At 57.2% G+C, this 24,719-nt stretch overlaps 3 protein-coding genes and 1 long non-coding RNA gene across 6 annotated transcripts; 2 read left to right on the top strand and 2 right to left on the bottom strand.

Annotated features, from left to right (window-relative positions):
* Window positions 1–223: 223 nt before the first annotated feature.
* On the bottom strand, window positions 224–3,271 carry LOC104831074. 3 transcript variants are annotated; one of them, XR_774282.1, is made up of 3 exons: window positions 3,190–3,271; window positions 1,888–2,152; window positions 224–301 (listed from the first exon to the last, which is right to left on the bottom strand). It is a non-coding gene; the product is annotated as an uncharacterized LOC104831074 (long non-coding RNA). The 3 variants fall into 3 exon arrangements; XR_774280.1 differs by lacking the exon at window positions 224–301 and adding an exon at window positions 971–1,710; XR_774281.1 differs by lacking the exon at window positions 224–301 and adding an exon at window positions 971–1,710 and having other exon boundaries at window positions 1,961–2,152.
* An 8,466-nt stretch (window positions 3,272–11,737) lies between these two features.
* On the top strand, window positions 11,738–13,315 carry HIPK4 (homeodomain interacting protein kinase 4). The gene is made up of 2 exons (XM_010566453.1): window positions 11,738–13,189; window positions 13,298–13,315. Exons 1-2 carry the CDS (start codon window positions 11,738–11,740, stop codon window positions 13,313–13,315), a joined length of 1,470 nt encoding a protein of 489 aa, XP_010564755.1.
* Window positions 13,316–14,026: 711 nt separating this feature from the next.
* On the bottom strand, window positions 14,027–17,952 carry PLD3 (phospholipase D family, member 3). Its single transcript, XM_010566403.1, has 12 exons — window positions 17,821–17,952; window positions 16,918–16,956; window positions 16,503–16,553; window positions 16,202–16,350; window positions 15,922–16,105; window positions 15,661–15,781; window positions 15,457–15,584; window positions 15,061–15,261; window positions 14,834–14,973; window positions 14,600–14,765; window positions 14,425–14,524; window positions 14,027–14,319 (listed from the first exon to the last, which is right to left on the bottom strand). Exons 2-12 carry the CDS (start codon window positions 16,942–16,944, stop codon window positions 14,105–14,107), a joined length of 1,482 nt encoding a protein of 493 aa, XP_010564705.1. The 5' UTR covers window positions 16,945–16,956; window positions 17,821–17,952; the 3' UTR covers window positions 14,027–14,104.
* A 98-nt stretch (window positions 17,953–18,050) lies between these two features.
* LOC104831071 (chromosome unknown open reading frame, human C19orf47) lies at window positions 18,051–24,041 on the top strand. Its single transcript, XM_010566398.1, has 9 exons — window positions 18,051–18,111; window positions 18,367–18,440; window positions 18,745–18,832; window positions 19,127–19,241; window positions 19,372–19,453; window positions 19,674–19,799; window positions 21,493–21,639; window positions 22,001–22,071; window positions 22,741–24,041. The coding sequence occupies exons 2-9, from the start codon at window positions 18,422–18,424 to the stop codon at window positions 23,233–23,235; spliced, it is 1,143 nt and encodes a 380-aa protein (XP_010564700.1). The 5' UTR covers window positions 18,051–18,111; window positions 18,367–18,421; the 3' UTR covers window positions 23,236–24,041.
* The last annotated feature ends 678 nt before the right edge of the window (window positions 24,042–24,719 follow it).

The raw sequence follows: 24,719 nt of genomic DNA, 5'->3' as shown, positions 1-24,719 counted from the left end.
ATCACTCACCAGTTACTGTCACAGGCAAAACAGACTTGACCTGGGGAAATTAATTTATTGTCAGTCAAAATCAGAGTACGATAATGAGAAATATGAACAAATCTGACAAACAGCTTCCCCCCACCCCTCTCTTTTTTTCCTGGGCTCACCTTCACTCCTGACTTCTCTACCTCCTCCTACCGAGCAGCACAGGGGGAGAGGGGGGTTGCAGTCAGTTCATTACAAGTTGTCTCTGCTGCTCCTTCCTCCTTCACGCTCTTCTTCTGTTCCAGTGTGTGTCACTCCCATGGGGCCGCAGGTCCTGCCAGAAAACCTGCTCCAGTGTGGGCTCCTCTCCATAGCGTCACAGCCTCCTTCAGGTGCATCCACCTGCTCCGGCGTGGGGTCCTCCCTGGGCTGCAGGTGGAGATCTGCTCCACTGTGGACCTCCCTGGGCTGCAGGGGGACAGCCTGCCTCACCATGGTCTTCCCCACGGGCTTCAGCACCTCCTCCCCTCCTTCTTCACTGACCTGGGGGTCTGCAGGGCTGTTTCACACTCACATTTTCTCTACCGCAGCTTCTGCACAGCATTTTTTTAGCCATTGTTAAATATCAGAGAGGTGCTACCAGCGTTGCTGGTTGGCTCAGCTTTGAGCAGTAGCAGATCTGTCTTGGAGCTGGAACTGGCTGTGCCCAACATGGGGGCAAGTCCTGGTGTCTTCTCACAGGACCCACACCTGCAGCCCCTGCCCACTCCCCCACCCCAGCTAGCAAAACCTTGCCACACAAACCCACTACAACAGCGATCGGCTATAGGGCAGAGAGGGGCGATTGAAAAATAGGGAAAGGGAGACACAGAGGGAGAGAGGCAGGGGCAGGGGGGAAATAGCAATGGGCTACAGGACAGAGAGGAGGAACTAATAAAAAGGGAGAGGGTACCAGAGAGAGAGATGGAGAAAAACAAAGATTAATGATGGGCCACAGGGCAGAAGGAAGAATTAAAAAAGGGGACAGTGAGGTAGATGAGAGAGACTGAGAAATATCAAAAACACTGATGATCTAAAGGGGAGAGAGAGGGAAAATAAAGAATAGGGACAGGGAACCAGACAGAGAGACTAATAAAGACAACAATGGGCTATGGGACAGTGAGGGAAGAAGTTAAAACACAGGGACAGGGACTTGGAATAAAAGAATCTAAGAAAGTAAAAGTATATCTAGAATACAGGGCAGGGAGAGAGGAATTTAAAAATAGAGACACAGCGCCAGACAGGTGAGAGCGGTGGGAATTGTGAAGGGCTAAAGGACAGACAGGGAGGAATTAACAAGATTGGGATAGGAAGACAGACAGATAGATGGAGAAAGACAAATTAGTGATGGGCTGCAGGGCAGAGACAGAGGATGAATAAAAAGAGCGATGGGACAGGACAGAAGTGCAGAGAGAAAAATAAAACAGAGAGGCAGAACAACAGAGAAAGAGGGGGACTTAGAGAACAAGAGAGGGAGAGGTACAGGAAGAAAAAAACAAAAAAATTAAAGCAGTGAGAGAAAGAAAAGGTGGGGGCAGGGAGGGACTGGGATGCAGAAGAGGGGTGACACAGCCCCAGGGGTCCAGGACTCACTGTACCTCCCGCTCTTGGAGCTGCTGGGAGAATTTGACAGTTCGGACACATCTGTCTGTCTCTCCCTCTCCCTTCCTGCTCTGTAGCTCTGGTCACTTGACTGTCATCCACCTAAGAGAATAGGTTGGTGTCTTAGAGCTCTTACCATATGAGGCTTCCTAGAAACACAGACTCACATGTGCACAAACTACATGGCTGTACTGTGCTTTTGGTTACGCATACAGACCCTGCCGTGCATGTCGGTGATTGAATCTGCTGAGGATTACACTAAGAGGGATCCTTCCTCACCTGGAGAGGCAGGCTGTCTCCTGTCTGCAGCTGCTGGCTGGACCCCCTTTATTTTATTCTTCAGCAGCTTTACCTTTCTCTAGCCTCTCCAGCTTCAGCCACAGCAGCTCCCATCCACAACCAGTAAGCGCTCCGCCTGTCCCTTTTTGCTCCCATGCCAGGAGGAGTGCGAGGCCAGGCAGAGACAGCCCATGCAAGCCTGAGGCGGGCGCAGCCAGCAGCATCCCCATGGGAGGAACGGACAACCGCATCCTCAGTGCGGCCTCTGGAAGAGGGAAAGAAGAAGCAGCGACTGTTATTATCACAGATCACCCCTGGCCGGAGCCCCTCCTTCCACAGGGGCTCCCGCAGACCCCGCTCTTTCCCCACACTGCTGCTAATGGTACCCATGTTCAGGGAGACTCAAGACCACCGGAGGGACAGCTCGCTGCCCTCATGACAGGGCTTGGGGGCTGCCTGGGGCTACAGGACAGGCTTCAGGGTGGGGGGGGGGGGGCTGGAACTGGGGGCAGCCACACAGGGCGAGCGAGGCCAGGGGAGGCTCCGGCGGGGCTCCGGCAAGTGGGGAAGGGGCCCAGTGGCCACTCCATGGGGCTGCGATGGCCTGGCTCGCCTCCAGTGGACCGGGAGCCTGCCGCACCGGCCACTTTGCAGCTTCCCGTCCCGCCAACCCCAGGTGGGCAGTGGGCAGGAGGCACCGCCTGCCCAGGCCGGAGGGGATCGCTCACCTCACCGGTGGTCCCGGTGATACAGGGAAATAACTATTTGCCTTTTGACCACTTAAATATTGTTTAATAATTCTGTTGGCCTTGTTTGTTCTTTCGAAGCTCGCTTGCCAGGGCCAGGCACCTGTGGTGTCTGTCAAGGGTTAAGCTTATCAGGGACTGGTATTCGTCAAGGACTGACAGGCCAAACAAAGGGAGTGATAAGGGGAACTGCAATGCTAGTCTTACCACAGAACTTGTTAGGACTTCTTAAAAACTGCTGAAATCACCAAGTAAGAAGAGAGCATGCATGAATGACTAAAGTTCACTAGAGGACAAAAGAAGAAGAAAAGACCCCTGAAGAAGTAAACGACCACCAGAGACAGATCTGAGCCTGCTCAAGATGACATAAACATTTTAGAACTGCTGACACAAGCTTTTGAACTAACCCCGCCCCAACTTATACATATGTATATTTTGTATAGTGTAACCCTATGAATATGTATACTTTGGTGTAAGAAATATCTGGCTGCTTGCTGAGACGGTGTGCAAGCTTTGAGTGGAAATCCCCTTGCACCCGGCGCCGAAATAAACACACCTGCTTTATAACTCACTCTCCGAGTTGTAAAGTTTGATCCGCGCGGCACCGGCGCCCACCCGCAGTCCGCCCTGGGCGCCGCCATACTGCTTCCGCGGCATGCGCATGCGCGGCCGCCGAGCTGCAGTACCGAACTTTGCTCAATAGGCGGCAGCAGGGAGCGCTTGCTAGAATGCGCCGCCGCGCATGCGCAGTTTCAGTGCTGCGTTGCCTAATTTTGGTCAATAGGAGGCAACAGCGAGCGAGCTGCAAAACGCGCCGCTGCGCATGCGCGGCTCCCCACCTGCAGTACCTCGTTTTGGTCGATAAGAGACAGCAGCGAGCGCTTGGCAGAACGCGCCGCTGCGCATGCGCGGCTCCCGCGGTGTGGTACCGATTTTTGGTCATTAGGTGGCAGGAGCGAGGGTGCGGCAACACTCGCTACTGCGCATGCGCAGGTTCACGCCTGCAGTACCTAATTTTGGTCAATAGGTGACAGCAGCGAGGTAGCTATAAAAAGGGGTCACCGCTCATGCGCCGTTTCCAGGCCGCAGTACCGCATTTTAGTCAATAGGAGGCAGCAGCGAGTGTGCTGCAAAATGCGCCACTGCGCATGCGCGATTTCAAGAGCTAAGTGCCCAATCTTGGTTAATAGCTGGCAGCAGCGAGAGCGGTGTAAAACGCGCCACTGCGCATGCGCGGCTCCGAGCTGCAGTGCTGAATCTTGGCCGGTAGGTGGCAGCAGCGAGCGCTGGGTCAAAAGGCGCCACTGCGCATGCGCCGTTCCAAGGCGGCAGTACCGCATTTTGGTCAATGGGGGCAACAGCGAGTGCGCTGTAAATGCGCCAGTGCGCATGCGCCGTTTGTGAGCTGCAATACGGCGTCTTGGTCAATAGGTGACAGCAGCGAGGTAGCTATAAAAAGGGGTCACCGCTCATGCGCCGTTCCAAGGCGGCAGTACCGCATTTTGGTCAATGGGCGGCAGCAGCGAGGGCGCTGCCAAGCGCGCCGCCGCGCATGCGCAGCTCCCGGTCGGCAGTACGGCGCCTCGGCCGCCGGGCAGCAGCATCCTCTTAACGATCGTGTTTGAGCATCAGCGGGAGGAGAGGTGACGGACATCTCAGCCCGGTTTAGACCAGCCAAACGCAGTAACTACTTACTGGGGGTACAGGGCTTACATTTCCCTGCCCTTTTCCCACCCGCAGCCCGGACCGTAATCTTCATCGCCTCCGTTCCAAAAAGCATCCAAGGGGCTGGAGCGTTCACAGCAGTCAAGTGCAAAGACAATTCCAGGTGGTTCCTTCTGTCCCTGCCCCACAACCCATTACCTAGGGAGGAGAAGCAGCACAGGCAACCTGTGGAACAGGAATTTTTTTTTTCCTCCGGAGCAAGCCCCAGGGATTGCTGTGTTAGTCTGCAAGTGGCATCAGGGTTGTGCGAGTGAGAGCAACACTTGCTAGAGAGAGATTTTAAAACAATACGGCGACACAGCTGACATCCTGAAAGCAGTAGCGAAGAGACTGAGACCTGCTTTATGGGAGAGGGGCAGCTCTGTTTAGCGGTGTCATGGTTTAACCCCAGCTGGAGGTTCCATCTTTGCTCTGTACCGTGCTTCGCTACACGGTTTGGTCCCAAGGCTTTTGCTGGGCTTTGCCGAAATCCTCAAGGGGCCCCTGCTGCCTTCCAGAGTGCACTGGGGCTCTTGCCTTGCACTACATTAGTTTGGGGGTTCATTGGAGCTCCTGAGCTCAGCTGGGCCCCCTAAGGGAATTTTGAGGGATCCCACAAGGGGTTTGGGGACTCTGGGACCTCTAAGGGAGGTGGTCCAGGGACCCCAGGAAAGTTTTGGGGTTCCCCAAGGCCTTTCAGTGCTTGGAAACCTGGATAATACACATATACCACCCCTGGCTGCTGATTCCGGCCCCCACCCTGCACCAAGCAGCACCAGGTGTTTAAATGGGGAGGGGGTGTCAGTGGGGCACCAATGGGTGCTGGGGGGGCATGAGCACCCCTGGGTGGTCAGCCCTGCTGGAGCATCTCGCAGCACTCCTGGGTGCTGAGGGGACTTTGCAGCACCCCTGAGTGTTGGGGGGGGGGGCTAAGCAGCACCCTTGGATGCTGAGGGGGCCTGCAGCACCCCTGGGTGCCAGGAAGAGCTCAGAGTGCCAGCATTCACCTCACCAAGGCTTGGGGTGGGTGCAACGGGTGCTGCCGAATTCCCCGGGGCCCCCGCACCACCCTGCCATCAATCGTTCCATTCATGTGTCCACCCGCGCCCATGGGTGCTGCTGGACGGGATTGCTGACTCAGCACATTGCTCGGCTGCTCGGGGGGGACCCAGGCATCTGGGCTCCCCTGGGGATGCTGTGGGAGTCCTTGGGGTGCTATGGGGGTCCCAGGGGTGTTATGGGTGTCCTAGGAGTGTTATGGGGGTCTCAGGGTCACTGTGGGTGTCTAAGAGGTGCTTTGGGGGTCCTAAGGGTGCTATGGGGATCCTGGGGATGTGATGGGTGTCCCAAGGGTGTTATGGAGGGGTCCCAGGGGTACTTTGGGGTCCTGGGGGTGCTTTGGGAGTTCCCAGGGTGCTTTAGGGGTCTCATGGAGGGTCCCAGAGGTACTACAGGTGTGCTGGGAGTGCTATGGGGCTCCTAAGAGTGCTGTGGAGGTCCCGGGGGTGCTCTGAGGCTCCCATGGGGGGGATCCCAGGGGCATTTTGGGGGGGTCCCAGAGGTACTATCCCCCCACAGCCCAGGGGTGCCCCCAAATCCTGCAGGCCACTAGCCCAGTACCCATGTACCTTTGCACCCATGCACTCCTGCACCCTGGCACTCATGCACCTCTGTGTCTGTGCACTCATGCAACTGTGCACCCATGCACTACTGCACTCATGCGCCATGCTTCTGTGCACCTGTGCACCCATGCACCTGTGCAGCCTGCAGATTGCATATGCAGGCACTGACACCCAGAGCAAGGGCAGACCCAAGCAGGGGGATCACAGTTTGCAGGATGCATCCCCGTTCCCTCCAGCTTCTCTCCCACTCGGCTCATTCCCAGCTGCTGAGCCAGGAGTCCATCACTGCGGCCGCAGGCCTGGTCAGCCAAATCGAGCCTCATGCCATCCTCCGTCCCACGGAATTTTGTGCTGAGCCTCCCAAATTCCCGGAATTCCCCTGAGGTAGCAGTGGGGGGGACCCAGGACAAGGGACACCCTTGTCCTGCCGGTGTGTGGGTGGGTGCCAGCGGGAAGTTAGGGGTGTGATGGCAAAGGAGGGGGGGTCTCTGGCGTGGAGCCAGTGACCTTTGCTGAGCAGGCGTGGGATGGAGAGCCCGGACGCCTGGGTTCTCTTTTAGGGGGGCCCGGACGCCTGGGTCCCCCCATCCTGATTGGGGGGGGTGAGGGGGACACGACTACTTCCTAGCGGAGCACCGGAGTGGGAAGGAGCTGGGAGGTAAGGGGGGTCTTGGCAGATCCCAGTAGAGAGGTTTGGGGGTGCAGGGTGGAAAAGGGGGCCCCCTCTGCTCTAGGGCTGCCTGCACTCTGCGGGTGTGGGGCAGGGGGCATTGGGGAGGTGGGGGGCTGCAGCAGGAGTGGTAAGGGGGCTGTAGTGGCAATGTCGGGGGTCTGCAATGGGGCAGGCTGGGGGTCTGCAACAGGAGGTTGGGGGTGCGTGCACCCCATTTGCAGAAGCCGGAGCACCGCCGGAGCACCGCCAGCCCCTGCCACCGCCTGTGTCTCTCACGGACCCCAGTGACACCCCCTGGAGGAGGGGACCCCCCCCCCATCCCCCCATGGAGGTGAGGGCTGCGGTGGGCGGTGGGGCACTGCGTGGGGCAGGGGGGAAGGGTCAGATCCCACCCCCACCCCTCTGCCCCATAGGAGGACGCGGAGCTGGTGGAGCTGGAGACGGCACCCGAGGCTGGGGTGACAGGCGTCACCGTGGCCCGTGACCGCCACGGCCTCTACATCGCCAAGGCGCCCAAATCCCTGCGCGTCCACCAAGGTGGGAGGGGGGGTCCCCGAAACCCACCTGGATTTAAGGGGAGGAGTGGCACTCATGGTGACAGCCCCTGTGGTGCCTGTAGGTGACCAGCTCCTCAGCGCCAGGGTTTTCTTCGAGGGGGCCCCCCCTGAGGACGTCGCACGGGTTCTGGAGAGTGCCAGGTCCTGCAAGGTCTCGCTCTGCCTCCGACATCGGACACCTGGCACCCGCATCCCCCTTGGCAGCACCAGCACCGGCAGCGAGGGACATCAGGGGAAGGTGGCCAGGCTGGTAGGTCCCTATGGATGAAGGACTGGGATACGGGATGCTCGGAGGGTCCCTATGGACACAGCACCATGGAAATGGGATGCTTGGGGAGTCCCTATGGATGCAGGACAGGGATGCGGGATGCTCAGGGCAAGGGTGCCGTATGGATGTGGCACCAGGGATGTAGGATGCTTGGGGGGGGGTCCCTATGAATGCAGGATCATGAACATAGGATGCTTGGGGAGGTCCCTATGGATGCAGGACCGGGATGTGGGATGCTCGGGGGTCAGGTCCCTATGGATACAGCATCAGAGGTGGGATGCTCGGGGGGTGTCCCTATGGATGCAGGATCATGAATGTGGGATGCTTGGGGAGGTCCCTATGGATGCAGGACCGGGATGTGGGATGCTCGGGGGTCAGGTCCCTATGGATACAGCATCAGAGGTGGGATGCTCGGGGGGTGTCCCTATGGATGCAGGACTGGGATACGGGATGCTCGGAGGGTCCCTATGGATGCAGGACTGGGGATGTAGGGTACTCAGAGGGTCCCTATGGATGCAGGACTGGGGATGTAGGGTGCTCAGGGGGGTGCCTATGGATGCAGGACCATGATGTGGGGTGCTTGGGGAAGACCCTATGGATGCAGAACTGGGATGCGGGATGCTCGGGGGTTGGGTCCCTATGGATACAGCATCAGAGGTGGGATGCTCGGGGGGTGTCCCTATGGATGCAGGACTGGGATACGGGATGCTCGGAGGGTCCCTATGGACACAGCACCATGGAAATGGGATGCTTGGGGAGGTCCCTATGGATGCAGGACAGGGATGTGTGATGCTTGGGGGTTGGGTCCCTATGGATACAGCATCAGAGGTGGGAAGCTCGGGGGGGGGTCCTATGGATGCAGGACTGGGGATGTAGGGTGCTCGAGGGGGTCCCTATGGATGCAGGACAATGAATGTGGGATGCTTGGGGAGGTCCTTATGGATGCAGCACCGGGGATGACAGATGCTCAGGGGTCCCTATGGGTGCACACCTGAGTGCAGTGGGTGCCAGGTCCCATCTCCCCCCACCTCACCCAGAGCATCCCGATCCTGACGCCCTCCAAGAAGCCGCCACAGGCACCCAGCACAGTGAGCACAGCAGCTGCCGGCACTGTGGCCGTGGAGTTTGCCCTTCCCAAGCTCCCCAAGCTGGTGAAGAGCCAGAGCACTGCCGAACCAGCACCAACAGCCACATCCACTGCAGTGCTGCCAGCAGCGGAGCCCAAGCGGCCACGTGCGACGCCATCCCGGTTAACAGTGAAGGAAGCGGCAGCCCGCAAAACACCAGTGATGGAGGAGCAACCAGTGAAACCGGAGTTTCCTGGCGTTGCCGCCGAGGTGCCAGCGGGTACTGGCACCCGGTTACCAGCTGTGGAGGTGGCAGCACCCAAAGTCTCCATGGGGCTGAGCCTCGCCGGCACAGCACCACCAGCCACCCTTCAAGCCAAGGAGCCGGCATTACGGCTGCCGCAGTTGGAGGTGGCTGTGCCAGCACTGATGCTGCCGGCGGTGATGACAGAGCCCCTCGCAACCATAAGTCAACCCCAAATCAAGCTGGGGGAGGGAGACACCCCCAGAAGCAGCCATAAGGGTGGGGGGAGCCCAGTGCTGAAAACCAAGCTGCCAAATTCCGGTGGGGCCCGAGTGGAGGATAAGGAGGGGGATGCCGGCACGCGAGGGGGGTTCACTGGCATCCGTGTCCCCTCCATCGGCATCGCCATCCCCAGCGCTGCCGTGGAGCTCGTCCCTGAGCTCAGCATGCCCAAACTAGAGCCAGCCATCTCTGTTGAGCAACCGCAGTTGGAGGTGAAGCTGCCAGCACGACGGTCAGAGTCGCCGCCAGCAGCACCGGCTCGGTTGGCTTTCCCGGCAGCAGTGGTGCCATCCATTGATATCGCTGTGCCGCACATTGGTGTGGGTTTGGCATTGCCAGCAGGTGCTGACACCACAGTGGTGCCGGATGAGGGAGTCGCTGCGGTGATACCGGACATGGCAGCCAGGTTTGCCAAAGGGCTCCAAAAGCTCAGCCTGGAGCTGGAGCCCAAAGCACCACTGCCGGCGGTGGAAATCGCCACCCCAGCACAGCTCACCGGGGACATGGCAGCAACCGGCGCCAAACCCAAACCCCCCAAATTCACCCTGCCGCGGTTCGGATTGTCCCTTGCCAAGCTCAAAACAGGTAGCGATGGCAATGGGTATCCCCCGGCATCCCGCGGCACAACCGTGCCAGCGCCACCCAGCATCGCCGTTGCCAGTCCCACAGTGGCCTTAGACCTGGCTTTGGGGACAGCTGGTGCCACCGGTGCCGGGGCCAAGCTGAAGGTCCCCAAATTATCCCTAGCACCTTTTGGTGTCAAGGATGGGGACAAGGGTGCTGGTGGTGAGGAGGGTCCCCAGGATACCAGCGCAGTGATGAAGTTGCCACAGTTGGGAATTGGGGGGTCTGGGGGGGACGAAGGGAAGTCAGCAGAACTGGGGTCCCCTGGGACCCCCCGGCTTCGGGTACCACGGGTGGGCATTGCCCTGCCGGCAACAGGCAGCCGGCGTGTGCCGTCGTTGCCTAAACTCCCTGCAGGGCCAGACCTGGGTGGGGTGGTGAAGTTGCCGAAATTTGGGGGATCCAGCCCCGACATCCGCATCGGGGGGGACCCCAAAATGATGAGACGTGGAGGAAGTGCCGAGAGCTTGAGTATTGGCACAGCAGGAAGGAAGATGCCGGAGTCTCCTGGCACGATCCTGTTGAAGCTGAAAACCAGGGGGGCGATGGGTGATGGCGGGGTGCAGCCGTTGACTACCCGATTCTCCGTCCCCGCTGTGGGTTTTACCATGCCGGTAAAACAACCAGAGGAGCCAGTAAGCCGGAAGATACCAAAACCCACCAGCGTGCCGGCATTGAAGGTGCCAATGTTGGAGCTGGCACCGCCAGGGATGGATGGGATGGAGGAGACCACCAGGAAGGATGAAGCACCAGGACGCCAGTCTAGGGTCAAATTGCCGAAATTCAGTGCAGGTTTTGCTGGGAGCGGGTTGGAAGGGGAGGGGAGGACGAGGATGGGCAGCGTGAAGAAGGCAGTGTTGGTGCTGGTGAAGCCGAAGGAGAAAGGAGAAGACAACAGGGTTGTGGACCCCCACCCCCATGTCAATGGGGAAGCGGAGGGCAAGGCCCGGCGACGGCGGTGGATGCCCAGGGTGGGTTTCTCCCCTGGGGGCTCCCCACCGGAGCCCCCCATCACCCAACCCAAAGTGGGGAAGATGCGGTTACACAACATGGAGCGCTCCCCTGGGGACCCTGAATTCAACAGGGTGATGACAGAAGTCACCCCACGCTTCAATTTGGGGGGTTTCAGGGGTGAGGGGACCCCTAAATTTCAGCTGCCTAAGGTGGCACTGACCCCCCAAGCCTGTGGTGAGCAGTGAACCCCTCCCGTCCCCGAGCATGAGGGTCTTCAGGGAACCCCTGAAAAAGTGATGGGGTGGTGGAGCATCACTTGTTCCCCCAGACCCTCTTTAACCCCTTTACTTCCCCCAAAAATTCATAATCCAGCTTTTTTGGGGGGGAGTGTTTGAAGCTTTTTTTTGCCCATTTTCCAGGTGTTAATATTAACCAGGGGGTGGGGGGGTGGGCAGCAGTATCACTCACCTGCAGCTCCTTGCTCTCAGCTCAGCCAGAATAAATAAATGTTAACCCCCCAGAAAAGCCCTGAGCTTGTCTACGGAGTCTGGGGATTGGTTTGGGGGGACCAGGGATAGGTTTCAGAGGGTGGGGATGGGGTTGGGGACCAGGGATGGATTTTGGGGTGCTGGGATGGGTTTTAGTGGACCAGGGATGAGTTTCAGGGGATTTGGGATGGGTTTTGGGGGGCTGGGATGGATTATGTTGGGATGGATTTTGGGGGATGGGGATGGGTTTCAGAGGATCAGGGATGTGTTTTGGGGGGCTGGGGCTGGGCCCTGGGGGGACAAGGGATGTGTTTTGGGGGATTGGGGATGGATTTGGGGGGACCAGGGCTGGGTTTTGGGGGGCTGGGATAGGTCTTGGGGGACCAGGGCTGGGTTTTGGGGGACTAGGGCTGGGTTTCAGGGGGTTCCTCCATCCAGGCTGCAGCCCCTTGCATAGGGGAGCGGTTGCTGCCGGGGACGATGTCAGCAACAGAAGGTGTTGTCATGGCAATGCTGGAATGGGCAGTGCTTTGGGGGCCAGGTTGAAGCAGTTGGGTGTCCCAAGCCCCTCTTGGGTGCTGAGTGGAGAGTCCCAAGCCCCTGACAAGGAGCCGACCCACCATGGGGACGCTGGTGGTTGGTGCCGAGTACTATGACCTGGTGGCCACGGTGGGGAAGGGAACATTCGGGGAGGTGACCCAGGGCTGGCGGAGGAGCACAGGGGAGATGGTGGCCATCAAGATCCTGAAGAACGAAGGCCACCATGGCAGGGTGGTGAAGAATGAGCTGAGGCTGCTGCAGGCCTTGCGGGAGGTGAACACGGAAGAGTCACATGTCGTCCGTTTCCTCGAGTCCTTCGGAGATGGTGCCTGTACCTACCTGGTCTTCGAGCTGCTGGAGCAAAACCTCTTTGACTTCCAAAAGCGGAACAACTTCTTGCCGTTGCCCGTCCGGCACATCCGTACCATCACAGCGCAGGTGCTGGCAGCATTGGTCAAGCTGAAGGAGCTCTCTATCATCCACGCCGACCTCAAGCCAGAGAACATCATGCTGGTGGACCATGCGCGCTATCCTTTCCGTGTCAAGCTCATTGACTTCGGCTCGGCGAGCATCGTCACTGAGGTCTGCCATGTCAAGGAACCCTACATCCAATCCCGCTTCTACCGGGCACCAGAGATCTTGTTGGGGTTGCCTTTCTGCGAGAAGGTGGACATCTGGTCTTTGGGTTGCGTGGTGGCTGAGCTTCACTTGGGTTGGCCGCTCTACCCTGGCATCAACGAGTACGACCAGGTCCGCTACATCTGCTCCACCTTAGGGCTACCACGGGGCGAGTTGCTCTGCGCTGCTCGGAAGACGCGGTCCTTCTTCCAACGGGTGCCACATCCCACTGGTTCCTGGCAGCTCAAACCACCAGGCAAGGAGATGGCGAAGCCAATGGAGAGGAGGAAGTATGTCTTCTCCTCGCTGGATCAGTTGGCGGTAGTGAACATCCGCCCCGTGTCTTATCCTGGCCAGGAGGCACTGGCCGAGCACTGTGACCTGTGTGGGATGGTGGAGCTGGTCAAGAGGATGCTCACCTGGGACTCACATGAGAGGATCATGCCCAGCACCGCCCTCAAGCATCCCTTCATCTCCTTGCAGCAGGTGAAGTCCAGCTTCAAGGCCACTCGGTACTACCAGCTCTGCCAAGAGGACTTGAGGGCATGCCACAAGGATGCCAGCACGGTTGAGATCTTCCCTGGCATGGAGGAAGGTGCCTTCATCCCCGACGACCAGTGCAGCATCCAGAAGGCCATCGCCCAGATGGATAAGCTCAGCCTGGCTGAACTGGTTGGGGACACCAGTGACAAGAGCCAGCAGGATGTCTGCCAAGCCCCCATCCCCACCCACTACGGCAACCGGCACCGCCAGCATCACCGGCGTCCCAAGACGGAGCCCACTGCCAGTAACCTGATCTTGCTGGGGTCCCCTGGCAGACGGGAGCAGCACAGCCACTGCAATGGCAGCATGGTCTTTGGTGGCATTGTGGAGCAGAACCTGCCTAGAAGACCATGCAACTCGCTCCACACCAAGGTATGGCCAGGGGGTGGGGGGGCTCACATGGAGACCAGGGGCTCCTGGGCATGCGTGCTCTGGGACACTGGGTGCTTGGGATCCCATGGGGTGCTTTGTGTCCCCCAGGTGCTTCGGGTCCCTTGATGCTCGGGGTCCCTGGTACCCCACATCATGGGTGCCTGTGGTCCCTGGTGCCCCATGTCAAGGGTGCTTAGGGTCCCTGGGTGACCTAGGTTCCCACAAAGGGGTTGGGACCCCACCCACAGGTGCCACTCACACCCTCCCCCCGTGCTTCTTCCCCCCCACAGAGAGCTCCGGTGACACGGCACGAACCCAAGCCCCCACGTCCCATCCCTGTCCCTGAGGATGGGTTCTGGGGACCAGCCTGGGATGCCCCTGCTGTACCCGGCATGCTCCTCCCAGCACAGAACTGGCAACACTCACAGCACCACTGAGCCACCGCAGCAACCCTGGCAAACAACCTGGCAGCCAAGAGCTCACCAGAGACCTTCCTCTTCCTCATCTTCAGTCACCTCAACTGGTAGAACCCAGCTCCATGCCAGTAGAGGATAATGTAGCCAGGGATGCACCAGGATGTGCTGTGCTGGATGCTGTCAGCTCTGGTTTTTGCAATGATCCCCCAATAAATGGTTTGTTGACAACCCAGCATTTCATCTAACTCTTTGCCAGAATAGGTTTGGTACCGCCGAGACTTGAGGGGCATCCCAGCTTCCTTCCCAGTGCTGGCACAGCATTTGGCAAAGGCCCAGTGCGCTCCACCACCATGGCGTGGAGGACCCCCCACCTCAATAACAGGAATGCAAAGTCCAGAAAAACTCTTTTTTTTCTGTTTTTCTTCCCCACATTGGAGCGGGGCAGCCAGATTCAGCACAGCCAGAACCTGTGGTTCACTGGTGGTCTGTTCCCCGGCACCTAACGGGAGCCGCAGACGGTCTCCCACCGCTCTGCATCGCTGATGTCGGCACTGTACTGGGAGCTCCAATCCCGCTCAAAAACTGCCTGCAGCTGCTCCCGGATGGTGCTGGTGTCAGCAGCAGTGCCAGCACTGGTTTGGCTCACTGTCTGGTTCACCACCAGTGCCGATCCCGCCGTCCGCACGAAGTAGTCACCAGACCAGTTGGATGTCCCTGCAAGAAGATTTGGGGGGGGACCCCAAAAACCACCCCCAAGCCACCGTCACCAGCAGCTGGCAGTGACTTGCACAGCGGCACCGCCACTTGCACCGCACTCACCGATATATGCCACCTTCTCCGTCACCATGTACTTGTTGTGGTTCACCCGGGCGTAGGGGATCTGGGCTTGTGCTCCACTCGCCGGCACCATGAAAAGCCGCTGCAGGGAGTGAGGAGACCGTCACCCACTGAAACATCACCCACTGGCACGCTGCAGTCGCGCTGTGATACCCACCACCTCCACGCTGTAGCGGGTCCTATTATCGGTGACGGCAGCAAGGGATTTGAGGAAGGGGAACATGGTCATTTGGCTGTGCCGCCAACAACCCGCCAACAAGCGAACCTTGACCCGGCGTTCAAAGACGGCTTTCCGCAGCCGGTTATCAATCGCGGGCCAAAATCTAGGGAGGGAAAGTGGTCAGGCATCACTGGTGCTGGCAAGCCAGGGTTGGCATAGGACCATACAAACCTTTGGGGGTGGGAGAATTCGGTGGTGGGTAGGTAGCTCATCACTGCGATGTCCACGAAGTCCTCAGCAGCATCGATGACACTGAGGAGGGCACCAAGATCCTGGGTCCGACCAGTGGCGCAGAGAGCCGGCGGGGAGCTCTGCCAGAATCATCAGAGATGGATCAAGCACTGACACAGCCAGTCCTCGGCACCAGGAAAACCAACCATGGTGAATTGGGGATGTACCGAGAAGTAGACTGCAGCATCGGTGTCGTTGAGCTTCAGTTCCAATGGCGTCTCCATGTTGAAGGTGGTGGAATAATTTGCCGGCCACGGTACTGGGATGGAAGCACCGGGAACACCAAGAGCCCAATAAGCTTCAAAGATTTTGCCTAAATCTTTGGCCAAGCAGCTGCAGTTGTAGACGGCAGCGCCAAGCTCCTTCACCTGCAGTGAGCAGCATGGTGGCACTGTCATATGACCGGGCAGTGCCATCATCCCTGTCCAATGCCATTAAGTCCCAATTTATGGCACTGAGCATCCCTTGATAGGGATGGGGGGTTAGTTTTGGGATAGCCCTGGTACTGTTCGGCACAGGTTCAGCACCATCTGGTGGTATGATGGTGCTGCCATGCTGCTCACCTGGGTCAAAGACCTCCAGTCCATGTTGGCGCTCCCAACGTAGAGGTGGGTGCCATCAACGAGCCAGAACTTGGTGTGCAGCACACCGCCAGTGAGCCGTGGCATATCAACAGTGCGCACCGCAGCACCTGCGCAACCACAACTTGGTCATCTCCCACTCAAAATCCCCCCCCCAAAAAATTTGGGTTTTTTTCCACCACTCACCACTCTGCTCCAGTGCTTGGAGATCATTCAGGGGCGATCTTGCCGACGGGTGGCTGACAGCTATTCGGACAGTGACGCCACGCTGGGATAATTGGAGGAGTTCTTCCAGGATTTGTTCACCCTGAATCAGCACATGGTTCGAGGCCAAAAAAAGCATAAATTATTAAAAATTATGGGAAGGAGAGAAAATGGCAGCCAGCGCCAGGTTCAAGCACCAAAATCAGAGCTGTGCCACGTGTGCCAGATGCCAGCAGTGCGGACCTGGGCGGCGGAGGGTTCATGTGTCCGTGTGTCCTCATTGGTCATGGTCCAGTAGAAGGAGGCGATGTCCAGGCTGTGTGTGACAGTCCCCAAGAGGTTCATCCACGTGGAGAAGGTGGACGGATTTGGCAGGGAACCATCATTGAAGGTCATTCCCTCCGGGATGCTCTCCACCAGGACGATCCTATGGCGGAAATTCGGCAGCACCGGCACTGGTGATTGTAGCACCAGGATGCCAAGGGTCTCAGGGGAGTGTCACCCCCCCATAAGCTTGTCTTACCGGCATGTGTCACCACAGGATCTGGCATTGCCACCAGCATCACTTCTGGCATCACTGCGGAGGACTGAGCTCAGCCGGAGATTAAAGAGGAGGAAGATGAGGATGAAGAGGGCAAGGAGGACGGTGGAGAGCAACGCACCGCGGGAGCACTGAGATAGAGAGGGGGTATCAGTGCCCCGAAATTAAGGAATAAATTAATTTACAGGTTTTAAAGCCAGCCCCAATACCAGTGGGATCTGGCAAGGGATGGCACCGGATCGAGACAGCACCGAAGCCGGCCCCCATAGACCAGGGGAGTTACCTTCAGCAGGAAGCGGGTGGGCTGAGCCCCACGGTCCTCCAGTGGGTCCAGCTGTGATGGGGGAAAAGAATTGGGGTAGGGAGGACCCCAAACCAGGGTGGGGGCTGCTTTGGGGGTAAAATCCACCTCAAAATGCCTGGGGTCCCCAGGGAAAGGTGCCCCTCCATTCCCCACATTACCAGGGGTCCCTGTGGGGTTCAGGGTCTGGGTGAAAATGGGGGTCATGGGGCACCCCAGTTTGGGGTTGTAGGGCGCTGGGCAGGGTGCTATAGGGCACCCCAGTTTGGGATTTTAGGGTGCCAGGATGGGGCAGGGAGCTATGGGGTGCCCCAGTTTGGGGTTGTAGGGTGCCAGGACAGGGCAGGGAGCTCCATGACCCCCAGTCTGGGGATTCGGGGTGCCACCAGCACCATACCTGCTTATAGGTGCCGTCGGGATTCATCCCAGGGTGACGCTGGAACAGAACAAACCGGATTTCTCCTGACATGCCCGGACAGTTGAGACCCCCCCGGGGTACGGCACAGCTGGGGTTTTCAGAGTACAGATAAGGGCAAAGACCCCCAAAAACCCAGGCGGGGCAGAGGCTTTGCCGGCTGACTCACGGGATCAGGGTGCTCACGTGCCCTGACCCATTTGGGGCGGAGAGGGGAAGTGCCTGTTCCTCCCACCCCCAGCCATTGGGGCTGGGCCCCTTTGGAATAGGGTGGGGCACCCCAATTTTGGGGTGCAGACCCCCCCACACTCTGCAGGACCCCTCCCCTGTGCCTCAGGGACGCCACAAAAAGGGGGTGCTCGGCCCCAGGGATTAGCCCCCCCAAAACCCTGCCCTGTTTTGGGGGAGGGGGTTAGGGTTGGGAAAGGTTAGGGTCGGGAGGGATTAGGGTCTAGGGGGGAAGGTTAAGCTCAGTCTGGTGTCAACCTCTGTCTCAGCTGAATTTGGGGGAGGGGGTCAGGGCTGTGTTTTGGGGTTAAGATGATGTTCAGGGGTGGGTTTAGGGCTACAGTCAGGGTCAGGGTAATGTTTAGGGGTTGTTTAGGGCCAGGGACATATTTAGGACCAGGTTTAGGGCCAGAGCCCAGCTTAGGGCCCGTTTTAGGGCCAGGCACATATTTAGGGCCAAGTTAAATGGCCAGGGACATATTTAGGACCAGGTTTAGGGCCAGGGCCCGGCTTAAGGCCGGTTTTAGGGCCAGGCGCATATTTAGGGCCAGGTTTAGGGCCAGGGGAGGGCTCAGGGCCGGGTTTAGGGCCAGGGTCCCGCTCAAGGCTGAGGGTCCTGGGGGTGCCCGGTGCTCCCCGCCCCACCCCTCCCCGTACCAAGACACCGGCGTCTGCAGGGGCGCCTGTTCCCGGAGCCGCCCGCTGGGGGGCGCCCTCGGTCCTCCAGCGCTCTATGGTCGCCCCTTCCTTCTCCGCCTCCCCCCCCTCCCCGCCACCTTCCCGCGCCGGGGCTGCCTAGAGCGGCCACCGCCCCCGCGTGCGCGACGGGTAACGCGCTGGGCCGGCCGGCGAGGTCACTTCCGGCGCTCAGTGACCGGTGTTTCCGGTAGGGCCCGGCCCGGCCCGGCGGCCGGAGGCGGCAGGATGGGGCGCGGCGGGAGAGGAGAGGTGAGGGGAGGCGGAGAGGGGGGAGGCGGAAGGGAAGAGGCGGAGGTGTGGGGCAGGAGGAGGGGGCAGGGAGGGAGTGTGGAGCAGCAGGAGGGAGCAGGGAGGGGGTGTGGGGCAGGAGGAGGAGGCAGGAGGAAAGAGAAGGCAGTGTGGGGCAGGAGGAGGGGGCAGGGGGGCAGGCAGGGAGGCAGCAGCAGCCTGGTGCCTGCCTGCTGGCCATCAGAGAGGCCACACAGACGCTGTCTCACCCGGCAGGCTGCTCCCAGCACTGCTGCCTAGCCCCGCGCCCACGTTCTCCGGCTCCTCAACCATGGTGTCCGTCACGATGGGTAAGGGACATTTCCCTCCCTGCGAGTGTTCCCGCTGCCCCCCTCTCCCCTCCGCTACCCAACATCACCCTAAATTGCTCTAAAACCCCGCAAATTGTATATTTTCATTTGGCAGACCATCTCCTCCCCTCACCCCCACTACCATCCCAGGAGTCGTTTTCCTCCCGATCCCATTAATCGCATGACAGCAGCTGTGAATGCCTGGAATGAGCCTCTTGGCCAGCGCCTGCTGACATCCAGGCAACCACCCCACCTCCTTTTCCATATCCACTTAGTTTTTCCTTTTCCACGACTTTTTTTTCAGCGACATCCGAATGGATTCAGTTTTTCAAAGAAGCTGGCATCCCCCCGGGCCCCGCCGTCAACTATGCTGTCATGTTTGTGGATAACAGGTGAGGTCACCAATGAGGCGCTGCGTTTTTATCACATCACAAGGGGAAAATAGCACTGAAATATTCCTCCAGTGAGGGGGAAGGAAGGAATTAACTGATTATCTCACTCCTTAATTAGTTACGTTAGTTATTCATCTGCACTGAGCTTCTTTTTCATTACTAGTGCTGTTTCCATGAGGGCGGTGGTGTCCGAACCCAGGCTGGGGATATCATGGTGCACCTTACGCAAGGCTTAATTAATCAGAGCTTATGACAAAGGGAGACCTCACTAAGCCAGGTCTTCCCTTGCTGCAGGATCCAGAAGAACATGTTGATGGATCTGAACAAGGAGATCATGAATGAGCTGGGCATTACAGTGGTAGGAGACATCATCGCCATTCTCAAACACGCCAAAATCGTGTACAGGCAGGTATGGTAAAGCCTCGCTGGCACAGGTTAAGCCTCACCAGCTCATTTAGCAGCAAAGTTTTGCCTCAAGGATCCTCGTTCGCCTCAGAAGAGCCGAAGGGAAAACCATCCTCCGTGTTTTTTTCCTTCAGGAGATGTGCAAGGCGGCCACCGAATTGCTCTGCCCCAGCTCCCCCAACATTCAAGCCGAGCTGCGCCGCAATGCCAACAGTGGTGAGCACAGGCAAGGGGTTTCTGGGAGATTAAATACCCTCACCTGATTAATGAGGTGCACTAATTGTCTTGAAATAAAGGGCTGAAACAATGGCTGCCTTCCCCACAATCCTGGGGAAGGACCACTCTAATTTAGCTGACAAGACGGATGCTTGTCACACTCACCAAAGCTCCTCGGGGTTTAAAACGTCTCCCTCACTGTGCTGTCCTCCTCTTCCAGCTGCCAGCCGGATGATTGCCAACAGCCTGAGCAGAGACTCACCTCCCGCCACCCCACTTCGACAACGGCCCCACAGCTCCAAAATCTCTGTCACCGTCTCCAACAAACTGGCCTCTGCGAAGGCAGGTAGGGAGGGTGACAGATCCCAGCAAAAACAATGTCGAGTTGCTTTTTCCTTTCTGTTCCATGTTAAACCCCCCCAGCCAAATTTTAAAAGCTGCTTTGGATCTGGCTACAGGTTTTTTGAGCTAATCACATAACATCCTTGTCTCTGAAGTGGAGAGACATGGATTTGAGGAGTGGAACCCCTCAGTGGGTAAGGAATTGAACAGATGGTCTCACTCCAGCTCGACATCTGGGTGAAGACGGGTGATGAGCAAGGTCCCTCAGGGTTCTGTACTGGGACCAATTATGATTTAGCATCTTCGTTGGGGACAGGAACAGCAGGATTGAATGCACCTGCAGCCAGTTTGGGGGTGACCCCAAGCTGAGTGGCGAGGGTTGATGCTCCAGAGGGAAGGGATCCATCCAGAGGAACTATGACAGACTGGAGAGAGGGGGCCCATGCCAACCTCGTGAAGGCCGAGTACAAGGTCCTACATGAGCGAGTCCAGAGGAGGCCACAACAGTGACTGGGGTGGGACTGGAGCACCTCCCATACGAGGACAAGCTGAGAGAGTTAGGATGGTTCAGCCTGGAGAGAAGGCTCCAGGGAGACCTTAAAGCAGCCTTGCAGTGCTTGCAGGGGGCTACAGGAAAAGCAGGGGGGCTCTTTATCAGAGGGAGTAGAGACAGGACAAGGGAGAACGGTGTTAAACCGGAAGAGGGGAGATTTTCGTTAGAAATTCTTGACTGTCGGGGTGGTGGGGCACAGGAACAGGCTGCCTAGAGAAGCTGTGGATGCCCCCACGCTGGGGGTGTTCAAGGCCAGCTGGGACTGGGCTGGAAGCAACTTGGTCTAGTGGGAGATGTCCCTGCCCACAGCAAGGGGTGGATGGTCTTGTCGTGGTTTAACCCCAGCCAGCAACTAAGCACCACGCAGCCGCTCACTCACTCCCCCCCATCCAGTGGGATGGGGGAGAAAATCGGGAAAAAGAAGTAAAACTCATGGGTTGAGATAAGAACGGTTTAATAGAACAGAAAAGAAGAAACTAATAATGATAATGATAACACTATAAAATGACAACAGTAGTAATAAAAGGATTGGAATGTACAAATGATGCACAGGGCGATTGCTCACCACCCACTGACCGACACCCAGCCAGTCCCCAAGCGGCGATTCCCTCCCCCCACTCCCCAGTTCCTAAACTAGATGGGACGTCACATGGTATGGAATATTCCTTTGGCCAGTTTGGGTCAGGTGCCCTGGCTGTGTCCTGTGCCAACTTCTTGGGCCCCTCCAGCTTTCTTGCTGGCTAGGCATGAGAAGCTGAAAAATCCTTGACTATAGTCTAAACATTACTTAGCAACAACTGCAAACATCAGTGTTATCAACATTCTTCGCATACTGAACTCAAAACATAGCACTGTACCAGCTACTAGGAAGACAATTAACTCTATCTCAGCTGAAACCAGGACAGGTCTTTAAAGCCCCTTCCAGCCCAAACAATTCTGTGATTTTGTGGTTGGGAGTAGCTAGACACAGTGGGGGAGTGTGCTCGCAGAGCCCCAGTGCTGCAGGAGATCTGTTAGTGCTGAAACAGCCAGTTTCAGAGCTCACTCGAGCCTGGGACTGTGCCCAAGCACTCATAAAACCCTTCTACCCCCTAATTCTTGTTGTATCAAGGGCTCTTGATTTGCTCTTCCTTTGTCCCACCAGGTCCATGTGACGCGGCAGATGAAAATCCAATGATCCCAGTAAAACGCCGCCGGGTGACGGCAGAAATGGAAGGGAAATACATCATTAACATGCCCAAGGGCACCACGCCGAGGACAAAGAAAATCCTGGAGCAGCAAGCGGCCAAAGGTACCAGCGGAGGATTTTGATCTTCATTTTCTCTTCCAGAAGCCCGGTTTAGTCCCAATTTAGCCCATCATTACAAATCCCCCTAGAATTTTCAGAACCAGAGAGTTACTGGGTAGAAGTTGTGTTATTCCAAGGATATATTTACTCACTGTGAGCCGTAAAGGTTCTGCTCAAGTCCATTTAAGTCTTAGGAAGAAGGGGGCAGGTGGCTGTTTGCACGCTTTTATCGAGTGGATTTTATTTTGCCGGGTGCCCTGACAGTAGGATGGGGCTGAAAGGCCACAAGCCCTCAGCACTGACCCAATGTAGCTTCATTTTCTGGGGAAACCTCAAAAAAACCACGTTTTCTTGAAAACTGCAGGTCTGCAGAGGACATCTGTCTTTGACCGGCTGGGAGCCGAGGCAAAAGCGGACACAACCACAGGAGGCAAGGTGAGAGGACACGGGTTTTCAGCTGCAGGAGCATTCTGCTGTCACTCGCAGCAGCTGTGCCAAACCCCACTGAGATCCTCACATGACGGTCCTCTCCCCGAAGATTATTTTGGGGTTCACAGCAGCTCGCTTACCGCAGAGGGGCTGAAGGAACCTTGAAATAACCAGAAAATGGTGAGGAAACACCAGGGAAAAGGAGGATGGAGCCACGGAAGGCAAGCAGATCCCCAGTCTCTGGGTGATCCCCATCTGTGCTTCTATTTTGACCCCTTTAATGGTGGATACAGGAGGTTTTTTCTCTCCTCTGGAGGCAAAATGCTCTTTATTTGGGGATACAGGCGATTTTTTTCTCTCCTCTGGGGGCGAAAACCTCAGCATGGAAGTCTCAGGGTGTAAAACAAGTTGCAGACTCAGGCCCTCAAGAAAAATAAGAGGGAATATGATTTTATGGGTGATTTATAGACCTGTTTTGTAGCCTAATCATTAATTTAATTGCTGCAGGCAGTGTTTTGCATCATTACACCTCAAAATGCGTCACGGGCGAGGCCAGTATCCATCTTGTCTCTGTGACAGTGGCAGAATTTGGGGGACGAAGGGGAAGGGGAACGTAAATCAAGCACCCAAAATGGGGGTGCGGGTGCTGACGGGCTACCCTCCCTTGTCTCCCAGCCCACAGGGGTCTTCAGCAGACTGGGTGACACCTTGGGGACCGATGGGGACAAAGCCACTGAGAGTGACGATGACTGCTCTGTTCTCCAGTACGCCGGCGTCCTAAAAAAACTCACCAAACCTCCCCGTAAGGAAAGCACTGAGCTGGGAGGCACCATCAAGGCAAAAGCCACCAGTTCAGAAGCCAAACCGGTCACTGTCACTGCCGCCATCCAGCAGCTTGGTCATAGGAACGCCACCGGTATCCGTATGGCGGCAAAACCACAACCAGCGGCATCCAAAATTGGCAGCATCAGTATTGCCGCGATGCCAGTTGAAGCCCAGGATGGCAATGTCACCAGCACAAAGGATAAAAGCGAACCCGAATTTCGGGTGACGATCAAAAGGACCTGGGGGTGCGGGAAGGTGAGCAGCACCAGCGAGACCCCCGGTGCTCAGATGGACAGCGCCGGCACTGTTAGCGTCTTTAAACGGCTGGGGAAGAAACCGGATTGATCCCACGATGCTTCTTCCCGCACGGTTTTCTGCTTGTGTGCTTCCCTCCTGATGGTCACGCGCTGTCCGCCATCCCATTTATTCACCCTCAAGAACCGGCAGAGTCTCATGCTGCCTTCCTCCTTGCTAATCCCACGGGGAAGCAACGCTAATCCCACAGGGAGACACTTAATCCCATGGGGAAAGGCTTAATTCCATAGGGAAATACTAATCCCACAGGAAAACAGGAGAGAAGAGGGGCAAAAGCCCTCCCTGCCAGATTTCCTGTCTGCCGGGCATCCCTGCCTGCCCTGGCCCACAAAGCCAGCGGGTACAAGGCCAAATCGTTCTCCATCTCCTACCAGCATCAAAACCTCTTCCCCGCTGCCCCCACCCCCCATTTTTCCCTTCTCTGCAGGTTCTTTCCTGTATTTAGGAGTTCGGACCTGGAGAACTCCATAGAGAGGGGGTTTTTTTCCCTATTTTTTCTGTTTTTTTCCTCTGGAGGGGTTTTCCCCCTATATTTAGGAACTTGCACCAAAGTGACTCCATAAATAATCATTACAGAGTGGCAGCTTGCTGCGGGGATCCTTAATTTTTAAGGATTTCAGAGCAGCCTCCAAAAAAAAAGCCCGGAAAACAAAAGCTTAAAAAAAACTCCTTGGGGGCTCAAAAAATCCCCAAATTGCCTTGTTTTAAGCGACGCCTTCAATGTGCTGCTCGCAGTTTTCAGCTCAAGCTCATCCCAGTGTGAAACCTAAAATGGACACCGTGAGGGTTTACAGAAATTATTTATTTCTCCCCAAATTTGTTTCCCCCAAAATTTATTTTCAACAGCGTCACGCGGTTGCCTTCACCCTGCACCTGTCCAGCATTGCTGCAAACCCTGAAAAGACATTTTTTCTCCCCAAAATAAAGACGGGGGGTGGAGGCAGCTGTGTGGCAAGTCAGGGCCATAACAGTGAGTCTTTTTAATAAGAAAAACTACTAATTTCTTTATTTTACCCTATTTTGGGAGGTTTTCTTTGCGCTTCGGGCGTTGTTTGGTGTGTGAAAATGAGTGGGTCTTCCCAATTTTTGGCTTTCTACATCACCCGCCAGCCCGCGGGGGAGCTTTTTGCAATAAAGCGTGGAAACAGCTCTGTTTGGTGTCAGTTGAGCCCCCCAGTCTGTGGCCAGGAACACACCCCACCACCACAACCCCCCCCAAAACCCACCTCAGGGTGCTGAGACTGGAGCAGCTCGTTGCACCCATGGGTGCGTGGTGTGCACCCAGGGGTGGGGATGCCCACGCCTTGTGGGCATCAAGCACGCATCATTCCCATGCTCCTCGGCCGTGCGTGGGTAGTCATATAGAGTAGTTATTCCACTATATTTAAATGTATGCAAATGAGCGGAAGCGGGAGGTGTTTCTACCCCCTGCGGGCGGAGTGAGCGCCGCAGGGCGGCAGGCGCATGCGCGTTGGGAGGCGGCGCAGTCCCGCCCCTCTCCCGCCCCCTGCGCG

This window comes from Haliaeetus leucocephalus, unplaced genomic scaffold (assembly GCF_000737465.1).
Source record: "Haliaeetus leucocephalus isolate CR32 unplaced genomic scaffold, Haliaeetus_leucocephalus-4.0 Scaffold210, whole genome shotgun sequence".
In the NCBI taxonomy this organism is placed as follows: Eukaryota; Metazoa; Chordata; class Aves; order Accipitriformes; family Accipitridae; genus Haliaeetus; species Haliaeetus leucocephalus.
Note: the sequence above shows the minus strand (reverse complement) of the source record. Positions and strands in the feature narration are given on the sequence as shown.